Source organism: Carassius auratus, chromosome 31, assembly GCF_003368295.1.
Source record: "Carassius auratus strain Wakin chromosome 31, ASM336829v1, whole genome shotgun sequence".
NCBI classification, from domain to species: domain Eukaryota; kingdom Metazoa; phylum Chordata; class Actinopteri; order Cypriniformes; family Cyprinidae; genus Carassius; species Carassius auratus.
This window is the reverse complement of record NC_039273.1, coordinates 8,846,973-8,863,191: the sequence shown is the minus strand read 5'-3', so window position 1 is coordinate 8,863,191 and position 16,219 is coordinate 8,846,973. Positions and strand designations below refer to the sequence as shown.

At 35.4% G+C, this 16,219-nt stretch overlaps 2 protein-coding genes across 4 annotated transcripts; one reads left to right on the top strand and one right to left on the bottom strand.

Annotated features, from left to right (window-relative positions):
• The first annotated feature begins 1,019 nt into the window (after positions 1 to 1,019).
• Positions 1,020 to 15,919, top strand: LOC113050471 (glycerate kinase-like). 3 transcript variants are annotated; one of them, XM_026213443.1, is made up of 12 exons: positions 1,020 to 1,139; positions 2,442 to 2,852; positions 3,418 to 3,569; positions 4,086 to 4,261; positions 4,363 to 5,396; positions 9,473 to 10,803; positions 10,907 to 11,017; positions 11,231 to 11,367; positions 11,451 to 11,520; positions 12,210 to 12,403; positions 12,491 to 12,598; positions 12,702 to 15,919. In XM_026213443.1, the coding sequence occupies exons 2-5, from the start codon at positions 2,488 to 2,490 to the stop codon at positions 5,260 to 5,262; spliced, it is 1,593 nt and encodes a 530-aa protein (XP_026069228.1). In that variant the 5' UTR covers positions 1,020 to 1,139; positions 2,442 to 2,487; the 3' UTR covers positions 5,263 to 5,396; positions 9,473 to 10,803; positions 10,907 to 11,017; positions 11,231 to 11,367; positions 11,451 to 11,520; positions 12,210 to 12,403; positions 12,491 to 12,598; positions 12,702 to 15,919. The 3 variants fall into 3 exon arrangements, with proteins under 3 accessions (XP_026069228.1, XP_026069226.1, XP_026069227.1); XM_026213441.1 differs by having other exon boundaries at positions 11,227 to 11,367; XM_026213442.1 differs by lacking the exon at positions 1,020 to 1,139 and adding an exon at positions 1,177 to 1,587 and having other exon boundaries at positions 11,227 to 11,367.
• On the bottom strand, positions 5,526 to 8,091 carry LOC113050472 (T-cell leukemia translocation-altered gene protein homolog). Its single transcript, XM_026213444.1, has 3 exons — positions 7,749 to 8,091; positions 7,532 to 7,586; positions 5,526 to 6,071 (listed from the first exon to the last, which is right to left on the bottom strand). The coding sequence occupies exons 1-3, from the start codon at positions 7,957 to 7,959 to the stop codon at positions 6,029 to 6,031; spliced, it is 309 nt and encodes a 102-aa protein (XP_026069229.1). The 5' UTR covers positions 7,960 to 8,091; the 3' UTR covers positions 5,526 to 6,028.
• Positions 15,920 to 16,219: the final 300 nt, after the last annotated feature.

The window sequence follows — 16,219 nt, the reverse complement described above, 5'->3', positions numbered from 1 at the left end:
CAAATGAAAACACAAAAGGGTATATATGAAGAGCATTTATTTAAAGGCTTATTTGCATATTTTCTGTTAATTTAACATTGCTTGTTTTTACATTTACATTTTATTTTAATTCCACACATTCTTTTCATTTCATATTGCTTTTCTTTTACAGTTTTTCTTTTCATTTCACAACTTTTCTTTTACTCTTTTAGTGAGTTGTTGTACCAATTTGGTGCAGACTTTGCATTCTTTAAAAAAGTAAATTCGCTGTCCCATTTATCACGGTATTTACACATGGGTTTTGTTTTTTTGGCAGGTGTGCCTTCACTCTCTATCGTAGCATCCATTATCCGTCTCTGTTTTTTCTTTTGTTGTTGTTGTTTTTCCCACGTTATAACTCATGTCATCTGACCTCACACACCCCTCGCGACAGGCTACTACAGGTGGGAGTTATCGCGAGACTAGTGACAGAGCTCAGATTGGGAATGTTTTTATTATTATTATTTTATTAATAACGCAGGTAAAAAAATAAAAAAATAAAAATACGGGAGATTTACGGGAAAATACTAATACGGGAGGACGGCGGGAAAGAAGGGTAAAATACGTGACTTTCCCGGCCAAAACGGGATACTTGACAGGTATGCATATATGTTGATTTTATATGTTAACTTTCTATTAATGTAATAGATGGCCACTTGTCGCAGGTGCACTGTTAATGTTAAATAAAGAAGATGTGCACTGTTAATCGTAAACAAAATCAGTTAAAGTTCCTATGTCATAATAAATGTGTTCCTGTAAAACACGGTAAATGAACCTATTGATAATTTCGCATCTGCAGAACAAACGTCACTTTGTTGTCGTGTTTTTCGTGAATGACTCTTTTAGAACGAACGAGTCGTTCCTGATCTCTACTGACTCGTTTTCTGCCTGACTATAGTTCCAGCCAATAGCATTCGAGTTAGGGCTGTGAAGGAGCCTTTCATTGGTTAGACTTTATCGAACGAACTCGCCAACTTCATGGATGGAACGAGTCGGGGTTTTAGACGATTCGTTCTTTTAAAAGATTCATTCACAGATTTGGAGTGGCACTGGCATGTTTTGTTGTTGTTGTTTGCAGTTTATGTTCGTGGTCTATTTCCCTGTTGATCGACTTTCGTCATGTGAGTCGCAAGGAAAATAACAAGCGTTAGAATTATGAATGTGTAACGTTAACGGACATGACTGATAAACAAATACAAATGACGCCAAGACGTTATTTAGACTTTTTATGTTATTTTCTATGGCTGAAGTGACCAGATGTTGGAGTATAAATGAACAAATGTGGGTTTTCAAGGGTGGTGCATTCAGAGACGTGTAAACAATGACAACCCCCATTACTGGAGTTTAACTTAAGTGTCACAAGGGTGTAGTGGTACCTCCTACTACTGTTTTGGGATAAACTCTTGATGAATCCACAAATATATTTTAACTGGCTAGCTTCTCTCTGCCCTATGATCAACTGTAGTCAATCATTACTCACTCAGTACACAGGCTCTAGTGTATAAGCAGTTCTCTAATGATTTTGCCAGCTCTTAAAAGAGCTTCAGAATTGCCAGGAACAGTTTGCAGGTACGTTCTCATAAACTCAATGAAGGCTGTGTAAGGATGGTGTTTGAAAGGGGATCTCAAGGACACTGATGTTGTGATAGAAAATATGTATTATTTATTCATTTTGTTTATAGTTGATTACATTTGGTAGTTTGGTTTAATGGTCGTTTTTTACTTATTTATGTATTTTAATCTGCATTGGATATGCAGTCCAAGTTACATTATTTCTAAATTGTAATAACAAGATAAATAATATAAAGAAAAGGCCACATTATAACACAATACAAAAATGTTTTAACTGTATAACAATATTTTAGTAATATTAAATAATATAATGACAGACATTTATATCAGTCAATATTTTGATATCATCTGCATCAAGTTAATTACTGCCCCACCATCCCAGCTTGGGAAATTATCAGAAGTTGTTTGCCTCAGTCCCAGAATGGACCAATGTTTTGAGTTAAAATTGAAAACATTAAATATTTCTGGCTCGCTGAAGATATGAAATATTTTAGAAAATATTTTAGAGTCGCCAAATTGTGAGTGGAAAAAGTGGGAGTAACGTATTTCGATAACCTCTAATGTTACCTTGGCAGATTTGGTGACCCTGCTGTATTTCGACATCTGTTCACATCAGATCATAATGCTTTTTGAGGTTTAAAACAGATGAGATTACACCTCACCAGAGTGAATTTGGGTAACATTAAAGCTGTAATTTTCAAGCTGTTTTGCCAGTGTGTTATAGTTATAGTGATGTGAGGAACGCTTTACTGGTTTCTTAAAATTCAAACATAAGATTGTTGGTAAATTATATTTTTTTATTATATTTACTAATAATAATCTGTCTGTTTTATATCTCTTTATCCCCTCAGGCCTTAAGTGGTTCTCTTCATCTGATGTGGATAGTTTGATTGGATTATGGCTCAAATTATTGCTCTGTCACGTTTTCTTCACCTGAAGCACCCACTGCCGGTGAAATTAGCATCATTGTGTTTTCGAAGTATGTCATCATTAGACACTCGAGCCCGAGCTGTGTTTTCTGCAGCAGTTGAAGGTGTGCAGCCAGACATAGTGGTCCGCAGGAGTCTGGAGCGACATGGAGACAAACTACTTGTAGGTGGACAGAGTTTCACACTTGCCAATAACCTTTATCTGGTGGGCTTTGGAAAAGCTGTACTGGGGATGGCAGCCGAAGCGGAGAGGATTGTAGGAGACCATCTAATTAAAGGGGTGGTCAGTGTGCCTCATGGTATCCAGAAAACACTATACATTCATGGAAAAGAGTAAGTATTTGAAGTGCTTTTTTAAAATTTCATATTGTAAATTGCTTCTGTTTAAAGAGCAATTTACACAAAAATATACTTGGATTTTCACTAGTTGACTAGTTGGTCAGTGGTTGCCCAGAAAATGTAGTAAGAGTACGGTACACTTCTGTAATGTGACATATTCTCATTATACTGTAATGTGACAAGAAATTGGTTTATTATTAATTAATGATTTATTAATTAAATTGTACAGTTTTAAGTATTTTGTTTATCTACTTTGTTTATTAAAATATAAAATCCAGAATATTTTCTTTATTATTATTGTACTATTCGTTCATTCATGCATTCATTTTATTAATAAGAATTAGGGGTGGAATTGCTTAACTGCCATGAAAATATCACAATGCAAGAAAAATTCACTGATCCTTCAAACAGGTTTTATGCAAAATATAATATATAGTCATGTAGGCCTGACGTCAAACTGGCTTCAGAGTTTTCAGCTAGGTTTTCATTTTGTATTTAGCTGCACACAGTACAGTCTGGATGTTAGTTACAGAAATGATCTTGTTGTATGTCCGGACAGGAAGATGCTCCTTAAGAAGAACAGCAGAATTACCGTGATGGAAGGAGCAAAGAAAAATTTACCAGATACAGATGCCCAGAAGTCAGCAGAGTGTATTCGAGAACTAGCCAGTGGTCTGACTGAGAAAGATCTGCTGCTCGTGCTCATCTCTGGTACCCAAACTTATTTTCTTCATATATTTTCCTTTGACAGTGTGCACTATGATTTAAAAGATTGGGATGTTTTAATGTTTTTGAAAGAAGTCAGCTCACCAGTGCCACATTTATTTGATCAAAAATACAGTTAAAGTGTAATTTAATGAAAAATTACTGCAATATATAATAATGATTTTATTTGTATATGATTAGATTTTATGATGTATTTCATTCTAACCATTGTAATTTGGCACTCAAAAAAAAAAAAAATAAATAAAAAATCAGTGTTAAAAATTGCTTAATATTTGTGTGGAAACAGTGATGCATTTTTTTTTTTTAGGATTCTTTGATGTAAAGATTTATTTAATTGAATAAAAAATTATTTATTTATTTCTAGTGTCTTTGAAGTCACTTTTGATCAATTTAATCAATCTTTACTGAATAAAATATAAATTTCTTTCAGAAAAAAACCATTGTATTTTCTAAAAGTTCTTGAAATATTTATATTTTTTCTTTATGTGCATCTATGTACAGGTGGTGGTTCTGCTCTTTTACCTGCTCCAGCCCCACCCATGTCCTTGCAGGAGAAACAGGATGTGACACGAAAACTCGCAGCAGCAGGGGCCACTATTCAGGAGTTAAATACAGTAAGGCGAGCCCTGTCATTGTTGAAGGGTGGAGGTCTTGCCCAGTGTGCCAACCCAGCCCAGGTAACACTATTACATCACCAAAAGAAAACACAAAAAAACTTTTTGAGCAATTCTCCATTAGTTGAGCATAATATTTATTCTGACACCACATTCTCCTTAAGGTAGTGGCATTGATTCTGTCAGATGTTATTGGAGATCCTCTGGATTTGATAGCCAGCGGCCCAACAGTCATGAGTGACTTCAAACCAGAGGAGGTCTGGGCTATCTTGGATCGTTATAAGCTCTCTTTCTCTCTTCCTTCCTCTATGAATGAGGTGCTTAGTAAAGGTAGAGCCCATTATGGGTCGCAGGTGCAAAAACAGGCAGAAGTCCAAAAAGACCATGTTTTAAATGTCGTAATTGGCTCAAACACTATTGCTCTTGAATGTGCCAGCCGTAAGGCTGTTGAATTAGGACTTCGACCCATCATTCTGTCTCCAGGCATATGTGGTGACGTTCACTCTGTTGCACGACTATACGGGCTGCTCTCTCGTTTTGCGTGCTCCCCAGAAAAGGAAACTCCCCCAGAACTCACTGCAGAGATCCTTCAGCTTGGACCAGAGGTTGGGGTAGAAAGCTGGGACTTGTGTCGCACCATGAACATGCTCGTAGAGGAGAGGAAGGAAGGCTGGGGTGTGACCTGTCTTCTGGCTGGAGGGGAACCCACTGTGAAACTGACAGGAAAGGGCAGGGGAGGGAGGAACCAGGAGTTGGCTCTGCGGGTGGGGCTTGAGCTCAGTAGGGATGAAGTAAAGAGTGCTGCAGTGTTCCTCAGTGGAGGAACCGATGGACAGGATGGCCCAACTGAGGCAGCTGGAGCCATCACTGATGGGGAATTGATGAAAGAAGCCATGTCTCAAGGTCTGGACATCAAAGTTTCTCTCATCGATAATGATTCGTTCACATTTTTCTCACAGCTCTCTGAAGGACGACGGTTACTCATGCCTGGACTGACAGGAACCAATGTGATGGATGTGCATGCTATGCTGCTGCCACTATCAGCCCAAAGAGACTTCCAATAATTTGACTCCAGGATGTTTTATGTCTGGAAGCAACAAAATTATGGAGGATTTTTTTTCATAATGCCACTTATTTTAACCACTAATATTTTTGTTTCCTGGATGACTGGATGACTCCTGCTTGGTCCTGAACCAAAGTAAGTTGCTTTTCAATGTGAACTGCTATACACTGACTGAAATACAATTTACTTATGAAATAAATAACAGAAAACGAATACATAATCATATACAAATAGTATTTATTATTTTCACTGAAAAAAGACAGCAGTAACCTCTTGGACTGAAAACTGGTAGAGGCACACTTGATGTATTTTTTTTTTTTTTTATCTCTGAACAGTCAAGTCTATTTTCTTACAACACTGAAATTAAATGTTTGATTTCTACATACAGACCAGATGACTATGTGAACATTTGGGATCTTCATTTAGAGTAGTATTCCTGTCAGTTCTTAGTCGAATGATACTGTGTAAGAATGGTTCAAGTTTCAATCCAAATAAATTAAAGCATTCTAAAAAAGATATTAAAGCTGCTATATATCACAGCATGCTCCTTTAATGCTTTCTTTGCCGTGCACAGCACCATTCTGTCTAGTATTTTAGAGCATATATTTATGTGTTTGGACCTTGAGTTTTGCACCACAGTTCGTCACAGACATCTTCACAAGTAAAACTGATTCAGAGGCAGAAGTTATGATTATTTAGTCTTCTTGAAGTAATGTAATTGCCATCGTGTGTGTCTGTCATCTTAATCCAGTTGCAGGTACAGTAAATCACTCACGGTGGGTTTTCATGGCATCACCAGCTGCACTTTCCCTAGGAAAAATTATTAGAAAAATATTAGACTTGACAATGGAACAGCAGTATTTACAACAGGGCTATGCATAAATTACCTTTAAAACAAAATACTTGTGTGTTTAGAACTACATGCCATTTTTTTTTTTCAATAATGTTTTATAATAGTGTTATAATAGTGCAATAATAGTGTTTTTTATTACATTAGAATTAAAGCATGTTTCTGTCTATCCTCTGTACACTTCAAATGCTATGATCTCACTCAATCATTCCGTATTCTGACATTTTGTACTACCTGCACAACATAATGCTACCTGCAGGTAAAACAATCAAAATTTAAGCTAAAATGGGTGGCATGTGTTGTGAGCCACAAGATAAGCCATCAGATGTTAAAAATGAGGCAAATATAGCGTTAGCATCATATACTGATAAGTACCATATATTTTCAGGACACTGGTTCATGACAAACCATTCCACGTATTTTGTTTATTTGTTATGTGCATGACTCAAAATAAAAAAAAATAGGTTGGTCACTTAAAGGGGTCATGCTTGATGCATGATGCTTTTTTTTAAAGATTGTTATTTTGTGTATTTGTTATAACGGATAGTCTGCGATTGTTTTTCATGTCCACGGTTTGAAGCAACCCCAATACCAATAACGTGATATTGAGCCCCTAAAATGCGAATTTTACCAAGGCAACCCTTCCAAAAAATGCTATTTTTATTGGGGAACCTCCTGGAAACGCGATTTGGCTAGTTTTGGATTAGTTTTAAGAAGCAACTGGGCAGGATTTGTTGTGAAAACCTGGCAACCCTGATCTGAACGCACGTGCTGGAGATATACTTCTAATTACAGGAGCATCTTAACTGATGAGATGCGCATGAAAATCGCATTTGATTTTTTGCACAGCCCTAACACAGACACACACAATGCGCAAAACTCTGGATATGAATATTCAATAGCAAATACTTAAGCTAATAGCAGAACATAACTACAGTAGCTGATTCAGAAGCGCCAGATTGTCATAGCAAAGTCAGAATTACCTCTTCTCCTAGGTTCACGAAACAGTCATCCATAATATGCGTTGCTGTTCTGTTGTAAGAAGTCTTAAAGATGCATCTTAAATGCATCTACTTCCTGAAGCCCAAAAAAAAGTGCTTTTGCTTTCGCCTAGATACACACAGCATCTCCCCGACATGGCTGCTTAACTTGTGTTACTGAAACCACACCTTCTTTGTATGAACATTTGGGGCGGCATTACGCAAATATTTCCACATAGTGACGTAGACATGGGGGCGTGTTTGAATGAACTGTTTTGGGGGGGCGTGGCAGTTTTAACTTTGATAAAAAATATATCTCTTTGGATTTGAGACTTAAGTCTTTGCAACTTTACAGATTTTCTTCATCCACCAAGAGCTTGTAACACTCCAAAGAGAAAAGAACATTTACATCGCATCATATGACCCCTTTTAATTCTTACCATCCGCTCAGGTGAGGCGCAGTGTCAGGTGCCCCGCCATTCTGTCCTCCAGTCCCTGAAGAATCATATGAACAATCATATTTAGTCTAATAACTACCTTTTAAAGGGGACAAAATACAGGTATATGCAGACACAAAGTTGTATTCAACTGCCGCTTTATTGGAATTATTATTGATAAGGTGGAGCAACATAATGGAGCGCCTCTGAAAATACTCACCCTGTCTGTAGTACATATCGTTGACAGTGTTCCCGTACATTTTCCAGGCAAAGTGGATGGCTACGAGACTGATGATGAGCCAGGTGAACAGTATCTTAAACACTGTAACTCTCATGTCGTTGGCCAACCAATCGTCCACAAACTCGGACAGAAAGGAAACCAGATTGTCAACCATTCGAGACAAGAATTCAAAATCCCACGATTCCTCCATGTCGTGTGTGTTTCTTCTTTTTTTTTTTTCTTACATTCTATTGTCTGGTTCTAAACTAGATAGCCAGTGCTTTCAGAAAATGTATGCAATTGAGCAGTCATCTTAAAAGTAAACAAAGCTGAACCGCTGTCTTCTTCTGAGGTTTGAAAACAATCGCGACGTCATCATCGCCATCTATCGGCCTGGGGTGAGTGTTAATATATATTAAAGGGGTAGTTCACCCAAAAATGAAAATTCTGTCATTTACTCACCGTCATGTCGATCCAAACCTGTATGAGTTGCTTTCTTGTGTTAAGTACAAAATAAGATATTCTGAAGATTGCTGCTAATCAGAGAGTGGATGGTTCCCATTGACTTCCATTGTATTTCTTTTCCTACTATGAACGTCAATGGGAACCACAAATTTTGGGGTGAACCATGCCTTTAAGATTAGTCTATATTATTCTAAAATTAGATTATTGTGAGATATTAAGATTAGTCTACAGTAAGATTATGCATAGAAATGAGAAACTATATCGGTGTTTCTTCAACTTTAGGTATATTTATGTTTATGTGTCTCATTTTTGTAGCGAACATTACATATATGTTTTAAAATATGATGATAAACTTATTTTAAAAAAAATTTGTGTGAAAAAAAATTAAATACATGCCGAGTCATTCCCATCACAGAATAAAACACATATGAAACATACACAATGTAATTTATGATTATTTTACAATTTTAGAAATGTTCATAATATGAAAATTCATGATATAAATTAGTGTACAAATTAAAATAATTGAAAATTTTAGTTTGTGAGAGTGTGACGGGGTATGTATTATGTTTAAAGAGAATTCGTTGGATTAAATTTGATGGATATAGTTATAGTACATAAATACTGATACATGGAACAATAATTGAACAGGATTCATCGTATAAATAATTGGGTGTTTATATAAACAGTTCGTTATGCTGGTCTTCTCACATCAGCGGTCTGTGTTATAGATTGCGACAGAGGTAACATTTTTTGCTACGGATAAAAGTATGCTTGTCCAAGATGAATTTCCCTTAAACAGGACAATCTTTCATTAATTCATTCATATAGTGAAAGCATCAGGTCCAAACTGCTGTTTCCTACACATCCTGGTCACAAAGAATGAAGATTCTGAAGAGTGGAAAGTCTTGATTTGCAGCTCATGCACCCTATTATGGAAAGAAATGTATTTACCATAGTAATCTTTTAGTACTGTTTACCTGGTTTGTGACTAGTGAGAGGCTTAAAATATCTAAACTGTAATATTTTTTTCTATTATCTTTGAAGTGCTTATTCCATTTGCTTATTCCTCTTGAGAGGTGGAATCTTTTTGGCAAAAGTTTCCATATAACCCATTATTGTCCAGAGTGTTTTCAGTAATTCAATATTAATGCACTGAAGCTAAAGAATTAATACCTCCCTCAAAGGGATAGTTCACACAAACTGTCATAATTCTCTACATATTTATAAGGACTTTTTAAATCCTCTCTCTCAAACAGGATCACAGACTTCTCAGTCTCAAGACCGGAAGAAGCTTTGATAACATCTGCAACTATGTCATGGTAAATGGAAGCTCTGCACTCTTTTCTGCAAAGAGAAAGATGCATTGCAGTTATATTTCTCTTTTCAGACTTCTATTACAATAACAGGATCACATTTCAGTGATTTTGTTTTATGCAGATATAATGTTTTTTTTTTTTCCTGTACTAAATCATCCCATATTATTAATTGCTACTCAACTGATGATAAAGAGTAAAACAGAACACACTTATTCTCCACGTCAAACATAGAATTTTTGTTCCTGTAAACGGCAAACAGTAAACCAAGGAGCCTCATCTATTCTTCCCTAAATGTGTCAGACCTACCTGCTTTCATACGAGGTGGTTTTTCCTATGCAAAACATCTGAGTCATTAGAATACAAAGAGAGAGAGCACATTCACATGTTGCACTTGAGTGTTTCATTTAATTTGATTGCTTCAAAGTTCAGTCAAATCAATTCATATCAGACCTGATGTTGTCAAGGACCAAATGTAAACTTTGGGATGCTTTGTCATTTTAAATTTTGGGTGAAAAAGATAAACGTGACAACAAACAGTTATCTTGAAAACGTAACAAAAGAACTGAATTAATAGCATCAGATAAGTCTCAGTTATTAAACTGAATTTGGCATGTTAGAAATCTTAAATGGATGTCCAATAAGATCATAATTTAACTTGATGAGTCATAATTTACATCCATGTTTGCTCTGGTCATATTGTGAGAACATTTACATTCAGAGCCTTAATGTTGGAGTGAGAAAAATGTTTTTTTTTCGATGTATTAATACAGCATTCATTACTGAAATAAGTGACAATGATTTCAAAAGGACGTGATACAGTTTTGAGGCAGTTCTTAAAATCTTTGTTTTAAATTGAAACATCTTAAATTTAAATCATTTTTATATGTCTTGTTTCACTTTGTAAACCATTTGGCATACAACAATCAGATTCAGAGCAATGTCTTCAACAAATAAAGCTAATGGCTTTTTATATAATATGTATTTTTATTCAACTTAAGACTTTTGATATTATGCAATCCTACTGTACGTTTAGTTTTTCCAATGTGGGTGACGTAAATAAGTTATAATGGGGAAATTGCCTGGTTCATATGAGACCTTTGTCTGGGTAGAAGTTTCAGTCGCTATTTCCTCTCATTTGAGAGTTACATGTAGATCCAGTTCCAACACTCCGTAACAGCGTACTGATGTCATGTTCTTCTACATGAAAGTCCTTTCCACTCTTCTGTGTATACTGTTACTTCACCAAAATGCAAGCGCATATTGTCCAGCAGGTATGTATGATTATTGCTAAATACCTGAATTTGGGATTTTATTGTTGGGTTTTAATGGATATCGGTCACATAACACCTCATTAAAGATATCTGTTCATTGCAGGTCAGAGAGAAAGTTATATGACGAAAAAATGTGAGGCCTGTCCAGATAAACAATACAGATCTACAGGTGGAACATATTTTTACTGTGAGAACTGCAGCAAATGTATAAAAGGTAAGTGTCTGTTTTAATTTTATTTTTTGAAAAGTTTAGTAATGTTACTGTTGCTGTATAATGTATGTAATGCTGTAAGATACTGTAAACCACTCAATATGTGGCATTTAACTTACACCACTGGATGTATACAAAAGAAGGCCAAATTAGAGACAATAACGTTATTTCTATTTTTAACAAAAATTATTTAAAACAATTTTTTCCCTCAGGTAGTATCGAGCTCAATTCTTGCACATCTACAAGTGACACTATATGCAAATGTAAAAAAGGCTTTACACCCATTGATTGGAAAGGAAGTATAAAGGAAGAGATCTGCTTTTGTAAAAAAGGTTCTGGAATAGATGAAACAGGTACACATATTAAATCATGCCTTACCGAATCACTTCAAACAATTAAAGAGCATCTCATGAAACCTGGACTATATCTCTTCTAGGAATATGCAAAACATGTGCACATGGCTTCTTCACAGACAAAGACGACTCGATTTGTCAAAAATGGAGAGAGTAAGTTTTTATGAATAGCAAAAAAAAAAAAGTTAATTTCAAAGGATATACAGTTTGATAGCCTCATGCAAATGCTAATTCAAAGGGCTGTTGTCAAGAGGAGGCCACCCGGAACGGTGTCTCCGAGCCCAGAGATACGAAGGAGACCCTGTTCAATATTTACAGCTGACTCATGTGGTGGGAGCATAAAAATTCCCCACTAAAAAAGATTGAATGAAGTTCATTCATGACCCTAAAGCATGCTAATGATCTCAGCTTGTTTCGATGTATGATAAGCAGCCTCTTGTGCAAGTCTGATGATTCAGCACTGAGACTACAAAGTGTTAGTTTAGTCAATTTTTTTTTATTGTGTCATTGGTTTCTCTTCCTCATGTCATTCCCACACTGTAAAACCCCCAACCTCCCCTTACCCTTTGGGGAACAAAATAATATATTTTGAAGAATGTTTCAGATATTTTGTCCATAAAGTAAAACTTTCTATTGTATAGTCAAGAAAACTATGGAGACATTTATAAGAATTTGTGTTATGCAGAAGAAAAGTCATACAAGTTTATAATGACATCGGCATGTGTAAATGATGACAGAATTTTCTTTTCTTTTCCTTTTTTTTTTTTTTTACTGAACTATCCCTTTATAATTTCTTATGAAGAGAACTGCATTATTTATCTATTATTTTATTGCTCTGATAGGTGTATAAGTGGGACTGGGATCCCAGGCACCAGCACTTCTGATGTTGTTTGCAAAAATGCCTCGATAGAGGTGACGAAAACTCCCAAAACCCACACTACCCCATTCCAGACAACAACAATCTCTTCTACGTCCACTTCAAGAACTACAGACTCCTCTCCCAACAACACACAAAAAAACAGCTACTACAGCTTGTGTAATCTTCCTTCATATGCTTCTAGATTTAGTAAACTGTTGCAATTTGTATATTTCTTGCTGAGATTTAATTCATATTTTATTTTAGGGCTGGTTATGCTGTGCTCTGGTATTCTTCTGCTGGCTGGAGTCCTCTACCACAAGTGTAAAGCCTCCCACTGTATTCATAACCACAAGAAAATGGATTTTCGAAAAGGTGGAGTACCCTTATTTACCATATGTCCATGTGTGCGTGTGTGTGTGTGTGTGTGTGTGTGTGGCTAAACTATATTCATCCTTCTTACATTTATTTTCTCTAGAAAGTGTATGCAGAAAGCCTGTTGAAGAATCTGGGGAAAAGTGCCATTCTATGCTTGTCTAACGATGTTGTTAATGGCCTTAATGTTTCTTTTTGTGGAATATATTGTACGCATGCAATTTAAGTTGTTTTATAACTAGTTTAATTGCTGTTAACTTAATTAAATTTCCACTTAATAACACCACTTAAAGGGATAGTTCACCCAAAAATGAAAATTCTGGCATCATTTACTCACGCTCAAGTTGTTTCAAATCTGTATGTGTTTGTTTCTTCTGTTCAACACAGAGGATATTTTGAAGAAGAATGTTGGTAACCAAACATTTGATGGTACATTTTTTTTTTTTGTACTATGGAAGTAAATGGCTATCTTCAACTGCTTGGGTACCAACATTCTTCATTCATCATAAATGATGATAGAATTTTTATTTTTGAGTAGGATGACCATACGTCCTCTTTTTACCGGACATGTCCTCTTTTTGGACCTTGAAAAATGCGTCCAGTCGGGATTTTTTAAATTGTCCAAAATATCCAGGATTTGGCTTTTGCTTTCTATAGTCGCCATTCATTGTTTTTCGTTTTTGTATTAGAGCCCTGTGTCCATTACCGCCCGCTGCCACAAACATTTTAATATTGCATACAATTCTTGCGCATCAGGGGGCTGCTATCAATACGTGTAGAACATAATATTTTTTGAATGAGCGCTCGCTGTTCATTTTCACTTTCTATTTCCAATCACATGCGCCCTGAGATATTTGTCAATGAGCTCAGGATCTTTTGAGCAGCAAATCTTTCAGACTGGTTTGTCAGTCATTTATCCTCTCAACCCTTGACCAGTCAAATCTGACTCCAGCAGCTCATATTGGATGCATGGTTGTCAAGTGCGCGTGTTTCTTTTTTTGTTTTTTATGGAATTGTTTCCATGGCTTGATTTTCCCACGTGGGCTAAAGGTTAGAAATTTTGCATAAATTACATTTTACTGAAATGCTTGTAATGAAACATTTTGCATTCTACCTATGATAAAACTTGTTCTAGATGTTTTGTTTTGTGAAGGACAGCCACTGGTAGGAAGCTTTTTAGCTGTGTTTATGCTTAATATGCTGTGTTAAGTTTGACAGGAAGTTTTGATTTAATCTAAAGGTCCGAAAGTTTTTTCCGAAATTTTTGCATGTAGAAAAATAAATACGACCTCACGTTGCGTCAATCATGTTTACACACTGCCTCCGAAACTTTCGTATGTCATAAAAAAATTTGGATCAGGTTTGATTTTCTGCGTTTTCACATCCGTAGCATGCAATTTGATAGGAAAGGATGGTAAATACAAAAAAAATGTATCTTGAGACGAAAAAGCTTAATAGTCTTAGTCACATTTTAGTCATTTGAGTCTTTCATAGTTTTAGTTGATGAAAAGTCATTGCATTTTTGTAAACTTTTAGTCATTACTTTTAGTCACACTGCAATTACCAACGTTTATTTTGGTAGCTATTTTATATGTATTTTGATATGTCTTCAAACAAAAAAAGAGTAATTAATTCTTCTCTCTTTAGACCAAATCAATTAAGCTTATAAGAAATTTGATTGAATTTGGAAATACTTGAATAAATTATGACAATTTTCATTTTTGGGTGAACTATCCCTTTAACAGTAGTGAAAAGGTAGCAACTTGTTCAATTTATAGTTGTTCATATGTGTGTGTGTGTGTGTGTGTGTGTGTGTGTGTGTGTGTTTGTCATCTTAAAAAACAGTCAAGTTTTGTTCATAATTAATATTAGTATTAATATTTTAATGTGCTTTAGTGGATGTTGTAAGAATGATGTAAATCATTGGTCTTCGCTATGTTTTTTGGAATCAGCACTGATAGGGCTAAGTCAATCAGAGAGACACTTGTACTGTAAAGTATCAAGTTAAATACAGTTATAAATAGTATGCCTTATTATCAATCTGTCATCCCTAATATGCAATTCAATATAACACAAAAGGGATCATCATTCTTTATCATTTAACAGTCAAGTTTGTAACTGAGACAAGATGATAAAAAAGCAGGATTAACTTAATGCTGAAAAGACCTTAAGTTATTTTATTACATTTTTTACTAGCATTTCACGGTCTGACTGTGTCTTCACCAGACTGCGCATGCGCACCGGCTGATCAAACCTGAAAAATAAGCTTTTTATAAAGCTATCTGTGCAAAAGTAACAACATTTATGACACAGTTTTTGTCAGATTTCTTTGGTGATTTCAAATCTGAAATTTAATCGTAAGCTTAGTAAACCTTTTCGGAGAATTTTATGTTTCCCCATTTAAAGAGATGTACTTGCATTTCTGAGAGGTTTTTCAAAGATGGCTGGAGAGTGACATGACTTGTCTTAAAAGGACTTTGGCCCACATCCAGAGGAGACAACATCACTGGGTTCTATTGTCTTTTGTCAGATCATGCCACTTAAGTCCGGTGAAGACATGGTGTGAGTTTTTTTCAATGGGTTATGTTATAGCCCTGCTTGTTTTTAATGTTTTTATAAAATATCTTTATTGACTGCATGATCATATCATCGTATTAGTCTTTTTACTGCCATGCGAGCCACAAAGTAAAACTTGGTGAGCCGTGCAATAAGTAACACTGATGTAAATAGTCAAAAGTAGTTTACATGAGTGGTTGCTTAAGACAAATTTACACCTGTTTCGGGCAACCGGTTTGAAACATCGGGCTCCAAAACAAATGTATCCACATGTGAAGGTGTTCAAGGTAATATTTTAAACATTGCGCTTGTAGTGTAAATGCTCATCCATTTGAATTCAGATGGCTAATTTAATATAAGCTTTGAATTGATTTCATTTCATTATTTGGAGATAGATCTACTTCGAAATCTGCTGATTAGTGAATTGGAAATGCAAACTTCACATTGTCTGAGGTTCAGTCGAAAGCTGTAGGAAGATCGATGGATGCCATAACCTTATAGAGTCATTTCCATGTTGCCACAATGACTCATGCATACCTGAAAGAAATGACAAATTACCTGAGTTTCCCATATTTAGGTGGGCTAAAGACAACTCTGAGAATATTTCCCTTTTTTTAGTGCGTGTAGCCTAATTGTAAAGATTGAATCTTGTTTCTGTGAAATGGAAATAAATGACATTTTTTTAGGCAGAAATATTTTTGTTGTAATTCTGTGTCTGATTATATTGTGTCTAATTTACAACTTTAAATAAAGGTCTAAATCTTATACTCTGTTGCATATATCAGCTTACTTTTATTTTTGTTGTTGTTTTGACAGAAAGTTTGTGATATTTAGTAATACTTTCCTTATTTTTTAAAGAAATGTTAATGTGTTAATTGTTAAGTGTTAATTTTATGTTTTCTTATTATTATTGCATTAACTCTGGTATCAGTTGCCAAAACTCAAAACTAAGACAAGAATTTAAATTATGCATTTTCATCATGTGGATCTTTGTATTTTAATGCACTTATGGCAACATCAGAGTTGGTATTGTCCCCTCCTACATTTACGCTTCTTCCGATTGTC

What these genes read in the sequence shown, in the direction of transcription:
- LOC113050471 (XM_026213443.1), top strand. Translation starts at nt 2,488, where the DNA reads ATGGCTCAAATTATTGCTCTGTCACGTTTTCTTCACCTGAAGCACCCA. An exon ending in GCTGCTCGTGCTCATCTCTG is followed by an intron (nt 3,570 to 4,085) that starts GTACCCAAACTT and finishes ATCTATGTACAG; the next exon opens with GTGGTGGTTCTGCTCTTTTA. An exon ending in AGTGTGCCAACCCAGCCCAG is followed by an intron (nt 4,262 to 4,362) that starts GTAACACTATTA and finishes ATTCTCCTTAAG; the next exon opens with GTAGTGGCATTGATTCTGTC.
- LOC113050472 (XM_026213444.1), bottom strand. Translation starts at nt 7,959, where the DNA reads ATGGAGGAATCGTGGGATTTTGAATTCTTGTCTCGAATGGTTGACAAT. An exon ending in CGATATGTACTACAGACAGG is followed by an intron (nt 7,587 to 7,748) that starts GTGAGTATTTTC and finishes ATGATTCTTCAG; the next exon opens with GGACTGGAGGACAGAATGGC. An exon ending in GCGCCTCACCTGAGCGGATG is followed by an intron (nt 6,072 to 7,531) that starts GTAAGAATTAAA and finishes AATTTTTCCTAG; the next exon opens with GGAAAGTGCAGCTGGTGATG.